This window comes from Zea mays, chromosome 8, assembly GCF_902167145.1.
Source record: "Zea mays cultivar B73 chromosome 8, Zm-B73-REFERENCE-NAM-5.0, whole genome shotgun sequence".
NCBI lineage: Eukaryota > Viridiplantae > Streptophyta > Magnoliopsida > Poales > Poaceae > Zea > Zea mays.
The window spans coordinates 86,785,538-86,806,983 of record NC_050103.1 but is presented as its reverse complement, the minus strand read 5'-3'; the positions used below and the strand labels follow the sequence as shown (position 1 = coordinate 86,806,983).

Genomic DNA, 21,446 nt, shown 5'->3' with positions numbered 1-21,446 from the left:
CCTTTTCCTTTTTCCTCTTTCTCTATCTCTTGCAACAGGGACCGGGAAAGGGGGATACCCCGAAAAGGGTCCTTCTCTGTGAAGGAACCGGGCTCCGAGCCCCCCTACTGATCAGAGGTTCGAAGGCTGGCCCTCCGAGGGGTTCAACAGTCGCCTCAGATCGCGTGGGCCCGACACCCACTACTGGTCAGGGGTTCGAAGGCCAGCCCCCCGAAGGGCTCCATGGCCGCCTCAGGCTACTCGGGCTCCGCGCCCATTACTGATCAGGGGTTCGAAGGCTGGCCCCCGAAGGGTTCACAGTCGCCTCAGACGCCGAGCGAGGGATGACCAGGGGTACGTTCGATACATAACCGAGGCTCGGGCTGCGCTCCCGAGGTACCCTAGGACATTTCCGAGACCAGCGGGAACGATCTTGTAACGGAATCCCATCGGAGGGAGGCATCGAGCCCTCGGACCCCGTCGCCAGGGGACCGAGTCCGGCAGATCACCCGCAGGTACTTTTGGGCGTGCCTCTGGGCCCCTAGCCGACCCCCAACGAACGGGGTACGGACATCCACTCGGATTACCCGCTTGCAGCTCACCGAAGACACCATGTTCGGTGCCCATCGAGGGTAACATGGCGCTCTCCCCCCTCCTCCTTGCGGAAAGGCGACACAGGGGCGTATGTAAAAAAGCCGAGTCTGTCCCTGATCGTCCTCTCACCCTGACTAAATCGCCGCACCGACTGACCGAGTTGCAGGAGCATTTAACGCAAAGGTGGCCTGACACCTTTATCCTGACGCGCGCCCCCCGGCAGAGCCGAAGTGACCGTCGTCACTCCGCCGCTCCACTGACCGGTCTGACAGAAGGACAGCGCCGCCTGCGCCACTCCGACTGCAGTGCCACTCGACAGAGTGAGTCTGACAGGCAGTCAGGCCTTGCCAAAGGCGCCATAGGAAACTCCGCTCCGCCCGACCCAGGGCTCGGACTCGGGCTAAGACCCGGAAGACGGCGAACTCTGCTCTGCCCGACCCCAGGGCTCGGACTCGGGCTAAGACCCGGAAGACGACGAACTCCGCTCCGCCCGACCCCAGGGCTCGGACTCGGGCTAAGACCCGGAAGACGGCGAACTCCGCTCCGCCCGACCCAGGGCTCGGACTCGGGCTAAGACCCGGAAGACGACGAAACTCCGCTTCGCCCGACCCCAGGGCTCGGACTCCGCCCTGGCCTCTACCGAACGATCCCCGCCTCGCCCGACCCGAGGGCTCGGGCTCGGCCTCGGCCACGGAAGACAGACTCGACCTCGGCTTCGGAGGAGCCCCCACGTCGCCCGACCTAGGGCACAGGCCCGCCACGTCGACAGGAAGCGCCATCATCATCCTACCTCGAGCCGACTCGGGTCACGGAGAACAAGACCGGCGTCCCATCTGGCTAGCTCCGCCAGATGGGCAATGATGGCGCCCCACAAGCTCTGTGACGACGGCGGCTCTCAGCTCTCTTACGGAAGCAGGGCGACGTCAGCAAGGACTCGACCGCTCCGACAGCTGTCCCTCCGCCAGGCTCCGTTGCTCCTCCGACAGCCACGACATCACGCCAGCAGGGTGCCCAGATCTCTCCGGCTGCCACATTGGCATGTACTTAGGGCGCTAGCTCTCCCTCCGCTAGACACGTAGCACTCTGCTACACCCCCCATTGTACACCTGGATCCTCTCCTTACGACTATAAAAGGAAGGACCAGGGCCTTCTTAGAGAAGGTTGGCCGCGCGGGGACGAGGACGAGACAGGTGCTCTCTTGGGGCCGCTCGCTTCCCTCACCCGCGTGGACGCTTGTAACCCCCTACTGCAAGCGCACCCGACCTGGGCGCGGGACGAACACGAAGGCCGCGGGATCTCCACCTCTCTCACGCCCGTCTCCGGCCACCTCGCCTCTTCCCCCCTTCGCGCTCGCCCACGCGCTCGACCCATCTGGGCTGGGGCACGCGGCACACTCACTCGTCGGCTCGGGGACCCCCCGGTCTCGAAACGCCGACAAATATCACAAGTGAATAGAGAGAACTTAGGAAGAGAGAAAATCGCAAGAAAGTAAATGAACACAAGACACAAGCGATTTTTCCGTGATTCGGTCAAGCCTTAAATGCTTGCCTACTCCACGTTGTGGTGTCCCAATGGATAAGGGTTGCACTTAACCCCTCTCAAGTGATCTAGAGATGAAACTTGAGTGCCACAATCTTCCTTATCACTTTTACTCCCGTTCGCAAGGAATCCCTACAAGTTGGAGCCTCTTGCAGCCTTACAAAAGATCACATTTAAAAATTAGAGTAAGGGAGAGAGAGAGAGTACAAGCACGAGAGATTAAAACCAGCAACTCAACACAAAAGAGAGAAATACAAGCACATAATACACAAAGTATGAAGAACAACACTAAGATGGTGCTTGAATCTCGCTAGAATCACACGATTGAGTTGTGACAAAATTTCGGAGTGTTGGGTGTCACACCTGGATTTAAGGGCAAACCTGGGTGCATCTCATATGTGCTCCAATTAAAGCTCCACACATACAATGACTTAGTGTATAGAGACGAATGTCATAATCTTTAATACATAACAAAAATGTCTTACAAAATAACTAATAATAAATAAATCGAACTAAGATATATATTTCCTTGGCGTCAATAGCTGACATACAATGACTCAGTGTATAGAGACGAATGTCATAATCTTTATTATATAACAAAAATGTCTTACAAAATAACTGATAATAAATAAATCGAACTAAGATATATATTTTCTTGGCGCCAACAGCTGACTAGGAGACAACACCTAGATCTCGTCGAACTCATCGTAGTAACTCATTGCATATTGAATTTTTATGATTATTCTCATAAGGTATGGCCTTATTTTTTAAACATAAATAAATTAGAATCGTTTTCAACATATAAAGTGTTTAAGGTTATGATTGAAAGTGAACTAAAAAGATGGTTAAAACGTTATGCACCGATAACAAGATGGGATTTTGTTCTAATAAGTTTAAAACATATTGCAAGTATTAAAGCATTGTTAGGAAATACACTATTCCTTATACGCCTCAACCGAATGGTTTAGCGGAGTGTTGAAATAGAACTACCATCTTTAAGGCACGTTGCATATTTGTCTAATTTAGGTTTGAATAAACATTTTTGGGTAGAAGCTGATTCCACTTCTTGATATGTTATTAATCGTCCACCCCCTACATTATCTTTGATAAGAAAACTCCAATGCATACATACATGTGTGTAGGGGTATGCGCGCTATTCGTCACCTTAGGTGAAGCAGTTGTAACTATTGAACGATCTTCGGTAATTACTGGTAATGATTAAGAGATATCTAGTCATTACCGGAAATTGCTGAGTTTTTTTCAGTAATTATCGACTGGATGAAGCTTCACCTAGAGTGGCGAATATATATATATATATATATATATATATATATATATACCAGCTACTTTTGGTGTGTGAACCAATTTGGTACAACTAAGTTGGCTCTTCATTAGTAATTATACTAAAAAGCAGCTGCACAAATAACGGGACTCCACCGGAAACAACATTATGTGCCTTCCTATCCAAAGATGAGAGGCTACATTATAAAAAATAACTGTTTGGATCATTGGATGATGGAGCGAGCTAGTTCATTGTTCAGGGTTGCAAATAACATAAGAGAAGAATATATGGTAGAAGGATCTTAACCGGCCGGTCTGATATACCAATAGGAGTTGTATTATTTTGTCTCAATGACTAAAAAAATTTATAGGATTATTATTAATTAAGTTTTTGGAAAAGATCTAAAAATTCAAATCAATCAATTTTCTTTTGATAAACCGTTGCCCAACTCAAACAGAACTAGTCTTGTGGAAAAAAAGTTGTACATACATGGGCATAGTGGAGCCCAGCACCTAATACCTCATTAAAGCGGTGCAAGTAATTCTTTGACCCATAACAAATTATTAATTATTAGATGATGTTTGGTTCACAAAATATAATATAAATGATAACAATAATGATTCACACTCGAGTACTAGCGGTAACAAGTTTAAATAGGACGATATCAATTCCTAGCATAGTATTCGATTACGATTGAGCTTAAACAAACATAGTTTAACGTTATCACACACCTTAGGTACACCAAATACACTACTATTGTCATGATATGAACTAGAAGTTCCTCACAACAGATTTATGGAATCCATAAATGAAGGTGAAGTTAAGGCGATTTGGGACTTGCTATTGTTCATTGACAAATATAGGAGAACAACGAAAGATAGATACCATGGGATTTTGGTTAACCTCTGCCTTAATGAATTTTATTTATCGCAATTGTCCTAGAAAACATCTAATTAGATGACCTCATAAAAAGGTTATGCAAAAGCTACATTGAGGTAAGGCACTCCTTGTTTCCTTACAGGATTATATAATCCAACTTATGGATTACATAAGCACATACTGATCTATTTATAGATTATTATAATCTAGGTATCTAGATAATTAATTCAACTAATAATCGGTGTTGTTTGTTTGCCTGTTAGTTTATTTAAACTGAATTATAGTACCTTTGTTTCTGAATATTTTTTTGTTCGTTAGTTTATTTTTAAACTAAAACTTATTTTTAAACTGAAGCACGACTGACAAATAAAAAAGAACATACGCTAGTACTCTTGGTTGGCCTAAAAACTTCCCTTTCATGGAAACACATCATGGTGGGCGCCTAAAAATTGAAATCATATTTTTTTTTCAAAAGTTGTTTGGTACGATGAACCCCAAGTCAACCTCTGGCTACCAGACACTGTGGGACTCTGCACTCGTGACGCCAGCAATAAACGGCTCGTCAATAGGAATAGGATGAACTATAAAGTTGACTGCTGCTGGAGAGGGCCAAGCGGGCCATTTTTTGCGATTAAATTTCCAAGTGGGTTGGACCGAACCCTGTCCGCCTCTCCCATCGTCGGCGTCTATATAAGCGGCCTCCTGCCACCACTTGTTTCGCCAAGGAAACACAGTCCAGCACAAGTCAAGAGATAGAGAGAGAGAGAACTAAAGCTAGAGTCTCTTAGCTTGTTGGAGGAGAGACGTGTTAGCAACTTAGCATATATAGCCACGAAAGCGCTACTAGGTGCTGGCCGGCTTTCTGCTCGCTTATAACTTGCTTGTCAGCCTTCAAGACAACAAAGAAACAGGTTGAGAGAGAGAATGCCAAGGCAAGGTGTAGGCTCCATGTTCGCCATGTCATTGCTCCTCGGCGTCTTTGCATCCATTCCACAAAGTGATTACCTCTCTCTCTCATCCATCTTTTTTTTGTTCATATATGCACTGTTACGTTCATATATAGGTGAAGACGTACTTCCTGAGAGAAAGCAGAGAATAGATTAGTTAATTACCTCGCCACGACATGAGCGAATAGATAATATTGGAGCGAGACACAGAAGCGCACACACATCTCTCTCATCAACAAACCAAACGAGACCTAATCTTTAGTCCAATTGGTGGCCATGCATCGATTTCTTTCTGGGTTTATTAATTTAATTTATTTTGTCTAGTTGTGAAAAGTCGGATGTCTCTGGAACAGTAGTAGTAATTTTTTTTCTTGATGTGATGAGTCACTTAAGAAAATCAAGGAACCCAAGTTTTTGACTGCCGGCAATGACAAATTTTTTTTCTTTGCATGGAAAACTTGTTTCACGTGCTTGCATGCGCTGAACGCGGGTAGCAGACATCGTAGTAGTGGAATTTACAGCTTGTTCGCTGCGGCTTGCTGCGGCTGCAATCCGGCTGCGGCTGCGGCTTCTACAGTATTTTTCTCTCTATGGATTGCAGCTGCAGCAATCCAAACAGCTGCAACAGTGTCGGCTTGTAGCCAGCCGAACACGCCCTTACCTAGGGGCGGGGCGGTGCATGTCTTTCTAGTTTTTTATTTACAGGTACAGATGGAAAAAATGCATGTGTCTTATGTGAGAGTATTTTTTTTTCCAAAGGAAATTAAAATAAAGTTGGATAGCAACGAAACAACATCTTTAGCATGTTGACCAAGTCGCCTAGAAAACGACGTTTCTGGCCGGCTAGCTACTAACGAAACGCACAGAGAAAGTTGACGGCTAAATATGGACGCTAGTAAAGTTACTGTGCCCCTGCTTGGGCATGCATGCAACAACAAGCAGCTTGCAAACGGAAGTCTGCCCTTTATTTGTTCGGTCCGCACACGCGCGTCACTTTAGCTAGCTAGTACAATTAGTTGACTGCCTCTAAACCATCTTCGTTAAGCGGCCAATCACAAAGGTAGCCCTGTCGTCCGGCTAAACTAGATCTCAACTTAAGACTAGATTAATAGAAATTGAAAGAACGATACAAATAAGGTAAAATTAATAAGTAGATTTAATTGGATCACGAGTTTAATCAGTCGTAACCTTTCATCTATATAATGCGGAGGTATGGATCCGTTTCAAATCGGTTCTCGAGTTAATCTTGTAGGGTTTACTAACAAATCCTGCTAAAAACTCAGAATCCTAACTGATTCTATGTAAGCGTGAACTGTCCGCATGGCTACGGTAGACCGTACGGACCACGGGCTGTCGGTGATCAATTTGGTGGCTATGCTAACCATCTAAGCTAGAGTCTTGTTGGAGAGACGTGTTAGCATAGAGAGTGCTGGTCGGCCTTCTGCTTGCCAGCGTTCAAGCCGGTTGCTCTCTCTCTATAAATTCACTCGTAATTTGTGATCATCAAATCAGCACTCGTAATTCCTAGTCATCAAATCAGCACTTAATCCTCTTGCTACCGAACATATCCTTAAGGGCCGTTCGTTTCTTCTAAAATAATGGAGGCATGAAACAATTTCTAGTCGATTTATTTATCTAATTTATATAAGTTTTGATGAGCTAAAATAATTTATGGTCCATTTTTAGATAAACGGAAAGGCCTTAGCCGTCAAAAGCCGCGCCGGTCCATTTGGTTCCCGTCGCTTCCTTTCTGCTGGGTCTCCTTCACTCTTCATGCATGGATCGCTAGCTCTAGTCGTAGTAGTAATGTTTTTTTCTTGATGTCAGTCACTTTCTTAAGAAAATCAAGGAACCCAATTTTTGACTGCTGCCGGCTTGCACTGCATGTGGACTAATAACAGTTTTTTTCCCTTTTGCTTGGAAAAACTTTTTTCACGTGCGTGCTGAAGCGGGTCTGGAGCAGCTCTGGTAGACATCCAAGTGGAATAATTAGTGAGGGGGACACGCATGCCTTTCTAGTTTTTTATTTACATCAGAGGGGGTAAGAATACACATGTGCCTAATTATATGACAGTAACTTTTTTTTCTAAAGAAAAATAAAGTTGGATACATAGGAAGAACGTCTTTAGCATGTAATATACCCTTCGGCCTTCGCCTGGGAATTAATATCTTCATCGTCAGTCGCCTAGAAGACGACGTTTCTGGCCGGCTACTAGCTAGTACTAACGAAAAAAGCACAGAAAGTTACTCACTTTAGGTACGTTTCCTGCCTCTTAACCATCTTCCTTAAACGACCAATCACAATTAAAGACAGCCCGGTTGCCCGGCCCAGACCCTTGCAGTCTCTCTCTCGCCGGCCAGGCGCCCGGCCCGCCTGCCATGCATGCGTGCGTGCAAGCTTTTCTGTTGGGTTACTGTTCAAGAGCCTGTCCTACCACTGCTCCAGATTCCTGAATTAATTGCTAACACATGGTCCGTTCGATCCGATCCGATGCCCGGCTCTCGGCCGGTCTCTACTGAGACTAGAGATCGAGGAGCTAGCAGAACGGTTTCGGTGCAACGACTCTGATGAGCGATGCAAAACAAACCCACCGTACCACCACGCCCGTCGTCGCTGGTGATTATCCTTTTCTGTTGTGTCTTCCTCCACTACTCGATCTCCGCCATCGGTTCGCCGGCCGTCGTGGCGTCGTCAATCTTAGCCATTAATTATTCTTCAAGCTTGATGATTAGCTTGCTAGCTACTCCCTCCGTTTCTTTTTATATGTCGCTGGATAGTGTAAAATTGCACTATCCAGCGACAAATAAAAAGAAACGGAGGGAGTAGCATATATATATACGGCGGCTAGCTGGTGGTAATATGCATGGGTGCATGCTGGTCCGGCTAGCCATGCATCCATGCGCAGCACACAACCAACCGACTCACTTTTTACACGGGGAGGTGTTTGAATGCACTAGAACTTATAGTTAGTTGGATAAAAATTATTAGTGGAATTATCTAGGTAACAAATAGCTACCTAACTATTAATTAATTTACCAAAAATAGCTAATAGCTGAACTATTAGCTAGGGTGTTTGGATGTCTCGACTAATTTTAGCCACTAACTATTAGTTTTAGTACATTCAAACACTCCCTAAATCATATTATTTTAATATTAATGGATACATAGATATAGATTAATGTGTGCATGAAAATGAAAGGGTTTGCAAATCATAAAGGTTGCTATACGAACAGATGCGTATAGTCTTGGTCGTCGTCTGATCAGGATATACTTTATTATATAAGCTCTCTGCCGGTTCAACGAAAGAGAATATATATATGCGTGTGAAGGCGGGCTAGGTAAGCTAGGTAGGCAACGGCTTTGGCGATCCACATCGATCATACGTGGACTATCCAACGGTCTTGGTGTGGACATTGGACCAATAGCTTTATCCCCACCCCTCTATAATTTCGTTAGCTTCATGTGGTCCCTACTTCATCTCACCCTTAAACATATTCCTAGTCCATCTCCTTACTAGTACTTAGACCGTGGTAACTCAAAACACTGTTCTTCACCGTTCACATGTGAAGTTTGGATATAGGCATGATGAATGAGTAAGCTGTTAGAGAAAGCCTTACACACTTGTTACAAATCTTTTACCCACTCACATGTAAATTATAAACCATTATGACTCTTTTAAAAAATCAAAATATTTTAAACATAACCAAAACAATAGAGAGAATTTAGAAAGTTTACGATAGCAAATATATATACTATAAAAATATAATTAGTTAAGAGTAATGCATAAATACTATTTTTTTGTTTTATAAATTTATTCAAATCTAAGATTTAGAACGATTTATTACTTACAACGGAGCGACCGCCGATTCTCGAAAGGATAACACAGGCTGCTTTACAGCCAAAGTTAAAATCAATGCAAATTGCAAACAGCGTACGTGGGGGGCGGGTCAAAGTGAAAAGTTCCACTGCCCAGCAGGTCAAAGTTTATTCCATTGTTTAAGGTTTGCCCTGGCGACCGTGAACAAAGGCTGTGTCTCCTCTATATATATATCCTTTGTAATAAAGTTTTTCTTCTAGTACATCTTATTTCTCTTTAACAACATTTTCTACCATCCTTTATATCTCAAAGATCCATATTAAAGATATAATATTAAAGATATATTTCACTCTAGATTTTTAAGTGCATATTTATTATATTTTTCAATGTCTTATACATATTTTAGTTTACATAATATATTGTCTAAATTATATAATAATAAATATAGAAGATAAGAGACTACATATAGGGGATGAGAGTAAATGTCCTCCATATTTAGAAAAGGTTAAATAGTAGAAAAATAAATAATCTTTTCTATATTTAAGATATAAAATCGTTTATATGACTTCGTTAGGACTCCTTACATTTTTTGTTTGGTTTGTATAATGAAATAAGTTGATTCATCAACACATCATTTCTCATAATTATTTTGTTAGTACTAATATAAAAAATAAAGTAATTACACTAAATTTAAATAATAGATTCATGATATACCACCTCATTTTAGATAAAATAATTCATCAAACCAAACACATCATATTAATCCACTCACTTCCATCCTGCTACTTTCTTGCACGTAGCGACATCCCGGTCAAGCTGCTGCCAAAATATAATATTCCTCGGCAGTCAACTACTGATATATAAGCACATTCACACAGCCGTAAAAGGCAGAAGATGCCTGAGCGTGCATCCACAAAAATTCCGTTCAGTGTCACTTTCCTCTAGCTTTCAAAAATCTGCTCGACGAGCTACCTGTTGTCCAGTTCTAGTAATAGTATCTGCACACTTTGTTTCATTTCTTTCTTATTCGTATTTTGAACTGCACGCTAAATTCGAAGCTACTTACGGTTTATTTATTATCCGGGACGGTGGAAAATATACGGTAAACGACAGTAAATTTTCCATGGTTAATAATTAAGTAACTAATAACTATTGGTACGTACGTGTGCGTCCAGGTGTTGAGGCCATCGGGGTGTGCTACGGCATGAGCGCCAACGACCTGCCGGCGGCGAGCACGGTGGTGAGCATGTACAAGGCGAACGGCATCTCGGCGATGCGGCTGTACGCGCCCGACCAGGGTGTGCTGCAGGCCGTGGGCGGCACGGACATCAGCGTCACCGTGGGCACCCCCAACGACGCGCTGTCCAACATCGCGGCCAGCCCCGCGGCGGCCGCGTCCTGGGTCCGCAACAACATCCAGGCGTACCCCTCCGTCTCCTTCCGCCACGTGTGCGTGGGCAACGAGGTGGCCGGCGGCGCGGCGCGGAACCTGGCGCCGGCCATGGAGAACGTGCACGCGGCGCTGGCGGCGGCCGGGCTGGGCCACATCAAGGTGACGACGTCGGTGTCGCAGGCCATCCTTGGCGTGTACAGCCCGCCGTCCGCTGCGCAGTTCACCGTCGAGGCGCAGGGGTACATGGGCCCCGTGCTCAAGTTCCTGGCCCGCACCGGCTCGCCGCTGATGGCCAACATCTACCCGTACCTGGCCTGGGCCTACAACCCGAGCGCCATGGACATGAGCTACGCGATCTTCACCTCCTCGGGCACCGTGGTGCAGGACGGCGCCTACGGGTACCAGAACCTGTTCGACACCACCGTGGACGCCTTCTACCTCGCCATGGCCAGCAACGGCGGCGGCTCCGGCGTGCCGCTGGTGGTGTCGGAGACCGGGTGGCCGTCTGGCGGCGGCGTGCAGGCGACGCCGGCGAACGCGAGGGTGTACAACCAGTACCTGATCAACCATGTCGGGCGCGGGACGCCGCGCCACCCGGGCGGCATCGAGACGTACCTCTTCTCCATGTTCAACGAGAACCAGAAGGAGAGCGGCGTGGAGCAGAACTGGGGGCTCTTCTACCCCAACATGCACCACGTCTACCCCATCAGCTTCTGATCAACCGATCCGCCTGGCGTCTCCACGCACGGGGCTCCGATCGATCGAGCTGCTTGTTTCGTACATATGTCCGTGCGTTTGTAAGTATCAAGTATTATGCGCGTAGCATGTAGTGTGTATGGTTTGTGGGCTTGATTTGCGACCGCTGGGAGTACCCAATCAATGCGACCCCCAGATGCGTACGCCGGGGTATCTCTTGTATGCTAATGCTATACACATTTGAAAGGGATTGGAGACGCGCTCGTACCGTATAGTATATAGATACATACGCTACGTCGTCGTCCGTTGATGATCTTCCTTCGCAGTAGTATAAAGAGAGAGGTTGATGATGGACAAGATACAGATGTACATTATCACGCACCGTATAAATATACGGTTTCATTAGTTTGAGATAGTCTGTCTCCGGTACGCGTACTTTGATCCTTTAGAAGCTACTACTAGCTAGTACATTTCCCCCTCGTTCGTTCCAAGAGTAAAAAGCAAGATTGAACACAATTTAATAAAAATATTAATATTGTAAAATACAAATATATTTGTTATTTATTATATATTTAGTTAAACTAGCTGGATGTCCGTGCGTTGCAACGGGAATATATAATATCAGTATACTACGATAACTTATATACAAAATTTGTGTTATATTGTTATGAGAAAATGTTTCATAATCAATTTGTCATCCTAGCCATACATAAATTTTGTTATTTTAATCTAGTTATTTCACCACTACATTGCAACCATCAGTATCATGCAGATTTCGATATATGCCACGATTTGTATGGTCTCATCAATGGAGAGCACGAGCACGTTCCACACATGCCGGAAAAATTCTCTCGTACATCATTAGTCATCAGACACGCACCACCATATGCTCTTGCTTAAACAAAAAGGTAAGTGTGTATGTGTTTGCGAAGAGAATTAAAGGCAGGCCAGCACAAAAGCTACCCTGACGGTGGCGAGGATGACGAACTGGTCACTGTTGTCGATCCTCCTCTGTGTCACCTCCGACACCAAGATGACGCCACAATCCTCGATATAGTAGTCGTCGAACGCACGCGACATGACGAGTACCGATGACTCTTGGTTGGGCTGCCAAACGAAGTGCACCCCGGGCTCATCAGCGAGGTAGTACCCCTGGCCGTTGCACCACCGAATGCGCTATTCCACTACATACATCATGTTCGAGGACACTCACACAACGTCAGCAACGTCCATCGTCCCAGCGCACAAGAATTCATGTCCGGTCAGTAGCGACTTACGCGGCAGGTTGGGCTTCAGGTGGACGATGAGCTGGACGGCGTGATGGCGTCGTCGTCGGATGCGGTGTCCAGAACAACCCGAGAGTCGTCGACGTTGGCGACAACCATGAGCCCCCCTGCTTAATGATGGACAGCGCGGTGCAGCTGCTCTGGACCGCGTCCAAGCGGCGGCTTCGCGGGAGCTTGTCATACACAGCGGCGCATGCGACCACGTAAGACTGCTTTTAGAGGTCGAACTGACAGTCTCCAAGCTTCTTCTCGTCATCGATGAGCGACGACAACGAGAATGCCTCCTGCTCATGGAGTTTGTTCGGGGTTTGAAGTAGGAAACATGGATTCATGCTTGGCGTTGGTTTATGAAAATGACTCACAAATCTGATCCATGGAAAAAAATATTACGAAGAAAAAATTTCACACATGCAAAAAAGGGAATTTAAATATAATGCATTATTCAAACAAAAGAAATAGCATGCAAAGCTCTTCTTTAAATAATATTACCTCCATCCAAAAATATAATTCAAGAATATCGGTGATACTTATCTACTACTACGCATTGTGCAATGGTAGCAAGTGAGCTTGGAGAGAGATGTAGTAGATGTGTTTCCTGTCATAGATGTAGACATAAACACATATAGGTGGGTGCCCGTGCGTTGCAACGGAAACATTTAATATCATGATAACTTATGAACAAATGTGTGTTATATTGTTATGTGAAAATGTTTCGTAATTAATTTGTGATCCTAGCCATACATAAATTTTGTTATTTCAATCTAACTATTTCATCACTACATTGCAACCAACAGTACCATGCAGACTTCTATACATGATAGTTGAATGCCCGTGCGTTGCAACGGGAATATATAATACCAGTATACTACGATAACTTATATACAAAATATGTGTTATACCGTTATGAGAAAATGTTTCATAATCAATTTGTGATTCTGGCCATACATAAATTTTGTTATTTATAATCTATCTGTTTCACCACTACATTGCAACCATCAGTATCATGCAGACTTTGATATATATCACGATTTGTATGATCTCATTATTGGAGAGCACGTTTCACACATACCGGAAGAAATTCTCTCGTACATCGTTAGTCATTGGACACGTACCACCATACGCTTTTGCTTAAACAAAAAGGTAAATGTGTGTTTGCAAGACTAATGGTCAAACATCGTATAACCACAAAGTTAGAATACTATATTAATATATTAAATAAATTAATCCAATAGACATAGATTAACCCAATTAACATAGGATAAATAAATATCTAATTATAAAAGTATGAAACATGGTATAATCAATGTTGTTACTGCGTAGTAAATATTCATACGAGACTAACACAACTGGAACGATTCAATTTGGAATTAAAATGGGGAAGTTACGAATTTCCAAAGTTTCTATGTATTTGATATAGGATTAATTACGAAATCAATTTTATTGTTGTTTTCATGACAAAACAGAGGTATTATGTGATAAAAATAATATTATAGAATTATAGAAATTAGAATGAACTCATTTGGATTTAATATGAAATTTCCATGAATTAAATGGGTTTCTGCAATTATTTTTAAACTAAAAATCAATTTCTAAACTCCTTTTCCCTATTTTCTTTATTTCCTGGACTGCGTCCCAAATTCTAGAAACATCGGGTGCCAAGCTATAAATGTTTTTCTAGACTCAGTTAGCATACAGAGTGGACGGTGGGTTAAACACAAAAGACGTTTTAGTTGAAGTTGTACATAATTCAACATGAATCATGTTGGCTAGAGGGTGGAAGGATAGACATTCTGCTCAATAGATCCAAGGTTCAATCCCTAGGCAGTCTCGGTTTGATTTTTTTTCTGCGCGCGGAAAACTGGTGTGCGGGATTGGACGGCTGAGATTGTATAACAGTAGAATGGACGGCTGAGATCGCAGAATGACAGAACACAAAAAGGCAGGCTACTATTGCTAACTTAATAAGTAGTAGAGATTTAAACTTCTCTAACTAACATGGATATCTATATCTCTTCTCTACTATATTAAAGTATAAATTTCAACGGTCGTTCTGCGTCATCTTTTTGCAAATAACTCCTCACATCTATTTTAATTAACCTGCTGCACGTCTGACCCCTCCGCACAACCAACATTCGCATATAGATGCCCAAATGGGCGCCCGGCACGGGCACGCTAGGATCGACTAATTATCGGGCCGTGCCGGATCGGCACGCAGGCCGCAGCTCCGGCCTAGGCCCGGCACGACACGCCGATCTGCTGACCGTGCCGGGCTGGCCCATTAGCCCATTGGACCATTTGGTTAAATGAAATAAAATATGCCTGTTGACCGTGTCGCGAGATGGCCCGATAGCATGTCGGACTATTTAGTTAAATCAGCGTAAAATGTTAAAAAATAGTGCAGGAGGTGGGGTTCGAATCCACACCTTGATGGAAGAAGGGCGGGAAACACTAAGTGAAGCCGTCTAACCAACATCATGCACAAGTGTTATTAATATTGAATATAAATTGTACATATGTATATGCAATTTTTTGTAAAATTAAAAAATAATCGTTTCGGGCTGGGCCTGCACTACGGGCCGAGGCTACGGTCCAAGCACGGCACGACCCCAGCAAGCCCGACACTATTAAATGGGTCGTGTTTCGGGTCGGTCCGCCAGACACGACTCATTTGACCATCTATACCTCCGCACGATAATGATGGTCCTTGCCTCAGTTGCCGTCACCTCATTCGCAATCCTGCTTCTTTTTTCTCTCCCCTCATGCCTCGGCCTCCGCGCCACCCCATACTCGACAGAGGGCGTGGGAGCTGGCGCCTCCTCCCCGTATTCGTCCGACACCAGTCCCGACACCGACCCTCGCAGTGGCTATTGCACGTCCACGAGGACGTTTCATAGCATACATGCACCATCATTTTCGCCGTCGTCGGACGTCCTGTTCGTCTTCCTGGCCTTCGCCCTGTTCTTCCTCCCCAACCTGCTGCCCCCGCCCATGGTCGCAGCCGCAAGGCAACCGACGCTCGTCGACGCGGGTACGGGTGAGTCGGTCTTGCTCCTAGCTTTTCTCAGTGCGTGCCGTCGAGGAGGACATGGTGGCACCTACCACACTTAGGTTATCTTGGCGATGAGGAGTCCAGGTCTAAGATATTGGACAACCAAGGCCCGTAGCGCGGCAGTAGTCGGCATATGCTACGAAGTTGGTGGTGGGGCGGGTCCAAGGCTGGGAAGGCACTCACATTCTCTCACCCTTCTCGGGCTGACGCCTAGTGTGATGCCTCTCGGTTTGGAGCTGCTCCGGCAGGTCTTCTTTCTCTGCTCGCATGCTCTCTCGCTATATGTATCTAGCGGTATACTACCTATGTCGCCTTCAGATGCCCAGGTCTTCGTCGTGTCCTTCTCCGACAACGAACAGGTATGCCCGCCTCTTCCCTTCCTTTCCTTCTCTACGAAACCTTGGAAGTGGGGGAGGCGAGGGATGGGGGTCCCTAATTTGCTACCTGTTGTACCCGTTCGATGGCTTGACATCGCCTATCTACATGGTCTTTCCCTTACCACAGTGTCGACTCGGTATGCTTCTACCACTTCTATGTACCTGTCACCCATCCTTCTGTCATTGCAAAAATTATTGTGTTGTTCCTCTATTGTTTTGGGTGTTAGTTTTTTGTTGTGCTAAGGACTAAACATAATTTGGGTGTGTTAATATTTTATTTATTATCTGCACGTGGTTTGTGTTCTTCTGATGATGGCTCATGGATCCTGCAAAATATGTGTTAGGATTTGGAGATCCATGTGAGCACTACCACTGTGTGCTCGTCCCTTGTGTTCTTGGCTCTTGCATGCATTAGGTCGTTTCTGAGACCACATTGGTACAATGGACTCCATGGTGTTTGAGGTTGCTGAATTAGATGGAGTAGTAATGATTTGTCACGCTAACAATAAAAGGAAAGGTTATGTTGGTTTTAAACATTAGTAATTGCTACGAAGTACCATAATTTGTGTGGAACTCATCCATTATTAATTATACCAAAATTATTTATAACTAAAATATTTATTTTTGGACCAATGTTTCTATATTAATTAATTGGTTTTCACATAAAAGGATTTTTTATGAATAAAATCATCAATCAATCACGAGCAAACACAAATCATTCTTTAAAGATAAATGAGATCAAACACTTAATTTAAATTTTTTACTCTTACCCTCTACTAAATTTTAAATGACTATTAATGTATTATTTTAATTGATGGATTTGAGGTGTTACAAAACCTACCCCCTAAAAAGAATCTCGTCCTCGAGATTAAGAAACTTCTGAAAATAGCTGGGGGAATTCCGTTCTGAGTTCATCTTCTCTTTCCTAAGTTGCCTCATCTTCCGAATGATGACTCCACTGAACTTTGCACATATTGATAACGTTACTCTGAGTAATTCTATGAGATGTTTCTAAAATTCTAATTGGATACTCAGAATAAGTCAAGTCCTCATTAATGTTCAATTCTTCCATGGGTAATTGTTCTTCCGGTACTCTTAAACATTTCTTGAGTTGTGACACATGAAATACGTCATGCACGTCCGATAAACTGTCGGGTAGCTCCAACTGATATGCTACTTCTCCTTTCCTTTCCACAATTTTGAATGGACCAATATACCGGGGAGATAGTTTGCCTTCAACCTTAAATCTTCTCATTCCTCTCATTGGGGAAACCTTAAGATATACGAAGTATCCAACTTCAAAGATTAATTCTCTTTTTCTATTGTCAGCATAGCCTTTCTGCCTTGATTGTGTTCTTCTCAAATTTTCTCTAATAATCTGCACTTGCTTTTCTACTTCTTGCAGAATTTCTGGACCAAATACTTGACTTTTTCTAGTTTGATTCCAATAAAATGGTGTTCTACATTTCCTTCCATATAGTGCTTCAAAAGGTGCCATCTTTAAACTTGCTTCTTAACTATTATTATAAGAGAACTCTGCATAGGGCAAACACTTATCCCAACTTTTACCATATTTTAAAGCACAAGCTCTTAACATATCCTCTAAAACTTTATTTGTTATTTCTGTTTGTCCATCTGTCTTGGATGATAGGTTGAGCTGAAATTTAGCTTAGTATCCATAGACTCATGTAATCTTTTCCAAAAGCGTGAGGTAAACTGGGTTCCTCGATCTGATACAATTTCTTGAGTACACCATGCAGACAAACAATCCTTGACATGTAGAGTTCTGTAACTTAGCTCCTGAGTAAGTTGTCTTCACAGGTATAAAGTGTGCAACTTTAGTCAACCTGTCTACAATAACCCATATAGAATCATAACCATCACAGGTACAGGGTAATCCAACTATAAAGTCCACACCAATTTATTCCCATTTCCATTCTGGTACTTTAAGAGGTTGTAGCAAACCTGCTTATCTTTGATGTTCTACCTTAACTCGTCACATAATGCAACATAAGTAACAACATCTCTTTTCAAACCATACCACCAATATTCTTCCTTTAAATCCTGGTACATCTTAGTACTTCTAGAATGTATTGAATAAGCCGAATCATGAGCTTCTCTCAAAATAAGTTGGCGTATATGTTCAATTTCTGGTACACATATCCTCTTTTTAAACCAAACTGTGCCTTGTTCATCTTATGTAAGGTTAGAGGTTTTTCCCAAATTAATATGTGTTTTATTTTTCTTAATTTTCTCGTCGGATTACCTGTCCTTTACGAATTTCTTGTTTCAAAGTAGATTCCACTTCCATAACGGCTGCTTCCGTATTATTAACCATACCAAGATTAAGTTGTTCCATTTCTCAACATAATTCTTGCGGCATCAAATAAGTAGCAATATTGTTCACTTGACCTTTGTGGCTCAAAGCATCTGCCACTACATTTGCTTTTCCTAGATGATACTGTACATCCAAATCATAATCTTTGATTAACTCAAGCCATCTTCACTATCTTAGGTTGAGTTTTCTTTCTGAGTGAATATGTACTTCAAACTTTTGTGATCCGTGAAAATTTTGGACTTGTTTCCAATCATGTAATGTCTCCAAATCTTCAAAGCGTGCACTACGGCAGCTAATTCCAGATCATGTGTCAGGTAGTTCTGTTCATGCTTCCACAACTGCCTTGAGGCATAAGTTATTACTTTTCCTTCCTGCATTAACACACATCCAAGTCCTAGATGCGGTGCATCACAATACACATCAAATCCCTGGTGAATATCAGGCATTACTAAGACTGGTGCAGTGGTTAGCTTTTCCATTAATTCTTCAAAACATTTCTGACATGCTTCATCCCACTTAAACTCTTTACCTTTCTCCAGTAGTGAAGTCAGAGGTTTCACTATCTTGGAGAAGCCTTCGATGAATCTTTTGTAGTATCCTGCTAGTCCAAGGAAACTCATTATCTTTGACACATCTGTTGGTTGCTTCCAATTTAGTATTTCACTTATTTTCCTAGGGTCTACCTTGATTCCTCCATTTGTGATAATATGTCCTAGGAAAGCGACTTCCTTCAGCCAAAAATCACACTTTGAGAATTTTGCATACAATTGGTTGTCATAAAGCTTTTGCAGAACTAGTCTTAGATGATCTTCATGTGTTTCTTCATTCTAAGAGTATACTAGTATATCATCGATGAATACCACCACAAACTGGTCGAGATATTCCATGAATACTTTATTCATCATGTTCATAAAGTAAGCCATTGCATTAGTAAATCCAAATGACATGACCAAAAACTCATATAATCCATATCTTATAGTAAAGGTTGTCTTAGGTACATCTCGGTTCGAATTTTCATCTGATGGTAACCTAATCTTAGATCTATCCTTGAGAATACCTTAGCTCCTCTCATCTGATCAAACAAATCTTCAATCTGAGGTAACAGGTATTTGTTCTTAATTGTCACTTCATTCAAACTTCTATAATCGACACACATTCTTCTCGAACCATCTTTCTTGTTCACAAATAGAACTAGGGCTCCCCAAGGAGACGAACTTGGGTGGATAAAACCCTTTTCTAGTAATTCTTCTATTTGTTTCTTTAGTTCAACTAAATCCTTGATGTCCATTCTATAAGGTCTTTTTGATATAGATGCAGTTCCGGGTACTAATTCAATAGAGAACTCTATATCATGATCAGGTGGCATACCTGGTAATTCCTTCATAAATTTTTCTAGGTATTCACATACTATTCTGATATTTTCCAAAGATTTCTCCTCCAATTGATTTACCATGGCTTCTGCTTCTGCTGGCATACTAACATTGACTTTAATCCTTTCTCCTTGCAGACTTGTTAACGTAACCATTCTTTTAGCACAAGATATTAATCCATCATACTTGGTTAGGTAATCTATTCCAAGTATCACATCGATTCCAATTGACTCCAAAATTATCAGCTCTACTAGAAAGATTATTCCTCTAATCTCAAGCTTAGTTTGAGGGCATGAGTGAGTGGCTCTAAGTTACCTCCTGGTGATCTAGTTAATAGTTTCCTCTTCAAAGGATAGTTTGATATATTATGTTTTTCCACAAATGACTTTGTTACGAAAGAGTGAGATGCTCTAGAATCAAATAAAACTGATGCAGGTATGGAGTTAATAAGGAACATACCATACACCACATCCGCATCTTCTGGAACTGTTTCTGCAATCACATGGTTTATTCTTCCCTTACTCTGGTTCTGCGGAGTCTTGTTCTATGCAGTACCACAAGCAGGTATATTCAGATCAACTCTTTGACTTTTGTTCCTCTAGGGTGTCTGTGGGCTGTGCTTTGGGCAGTTGTTGGCATAATGACCAATTTCTCCACACTTAAAACATCCACTAGGCTGAACTGGTGTAGTTGTATTGTTATTTTTGGCCAGTGTGTTCACGACGCTTCCTTGACGATTTTGCTGTTAACCACTAGACCTTTGACCGGTCTGAGAGTTGTTCCTCTGTTGGTTCTGGTATTGGTTGCTTCTCCGTCCTTGCTATCCAGAGCGTTGCATTTGATAATTATTATTTCCTCTCTGATTTGTAGAGTGAAACTGAGAACCTTGAGAGTTGCTATATGAACGAGTGTTCCTGCTAGATTGTCCCTGAAATTTCTCTTGTGGTCTGACAATTCCCTTCTTTTGCTTTCAAGGCCAATCGCCTTGTTAAGCAAAGTCTGGAAATTTAGAAAATTGTGGCTTTGTAGCTGATAGTTCAAAGGTCCAATCAAGCCTTCTAAGAACCGCTCTTGGTGCTTCTCATCTGTGTCAACCTCTTCTGGTGCATAGCAAGAAAGTTGAGTGAAACGATCCCGGTATTCACTAATGGACATACCTGCTTGAGTGAGGGATAAGAATTCTTTCTTCTTAAGTTTTAATATTCCCAAGGGAATATGATGAGCATGGAAGTTCTCCTGAAATTCCTACTAGATTATCGCATCTGCATTTGCGGGTGCCGGAGTGAAGGCATCCCACCAGTCGGACGCGGTGCTTTCAAGTCTTCCAGAAGCATATAAGACCTTCTCTCGGTCATTGCATTGTGTAATGTCCAGCTTCTTGCTTATGACCTAAGCCATTCATCGGCATCCAAAGGATCAACTAAGTGAGAAAAAGCATGTGGGTGATGGCTCATGAAATATGAAAGTCGCCTAGAGTGGGGGTGAATAGGGTGAATCTGAAATTTATAAACTTAAGCACAACTACAAGTCGGGTTAGCGTTAGAAATATGAACGAGTCCGAGAGAGAGGGCGAAAAAACAAATCGAAAGCAAAATAAAGAGTGAGACACAAGGATTTGTCTTACCGAGGTTCGGTTCTTGCAAACCTACTCCCCGTTGAGGTGGTCATAAAGACTGGGTCTCTTTCAACCCTTTCCCTCTCTCAAACGGTCACTTAGACCGAGTGAGCTTCTCTTCTCAATCAAACGGGACACAAAGTCCCCGCAAGGACCACCACACAATTGGTGTCTCTTGCCTCGGTTACAATTGAGTTGATCACAAGAAAGAATGAGAAAAAGAAGCAATCCAAGCGCAAGAGCTCAAATGAACACAAGTCACTCTCTCACTAGTCACTATTTGA

General features: G+C 43.2%; 1 protein-coding gene across 1 annotated transcript; it reads left to right on the top strand.

The window, feature by feature from the left end:
* Positions 1 to 4,962: 4,962 nt before the first annotated feature.
* On the top strand, positions 4,963 to 11,538 carry LOC103635503 (lichenase-2). Its single transcript, XM_008657938.3, has 2 exons — positions 4,963 to 5,270; positions 10,214 to 11,538. The coding sequence occupies exons 1-2, from the start codon at positions 5,198 to 5,200 to the stop codon at positions 11,146 to 11,148; spliced, it is 1,008 nt and encodes a 335-aa protein (XP_008656160.1). The 5' UTR covers positions 4,963 to 5,197; the 3' UTR covers positions 11,149 to 11,538.
* Positions 11,539 to 21,446: the final 9,908 nt, after the last annotated feature.

Coding starts and splice junctions, on each gene's coding strand:
- LOC103635503 (XM_008657938.3), top strand. CDS start 5,198: ATGCCAAGGCAAGGTGTAGGCTCCATGTTCGCCATGTCATTGCTCCTC. Junction 5,271..10,213: donor CTTTGCATCCATTCCACAAA/GTGATTACCTCT, acceptor GTGTGCGTCCAG/GTGTTGAGGCCATCGGGGTG.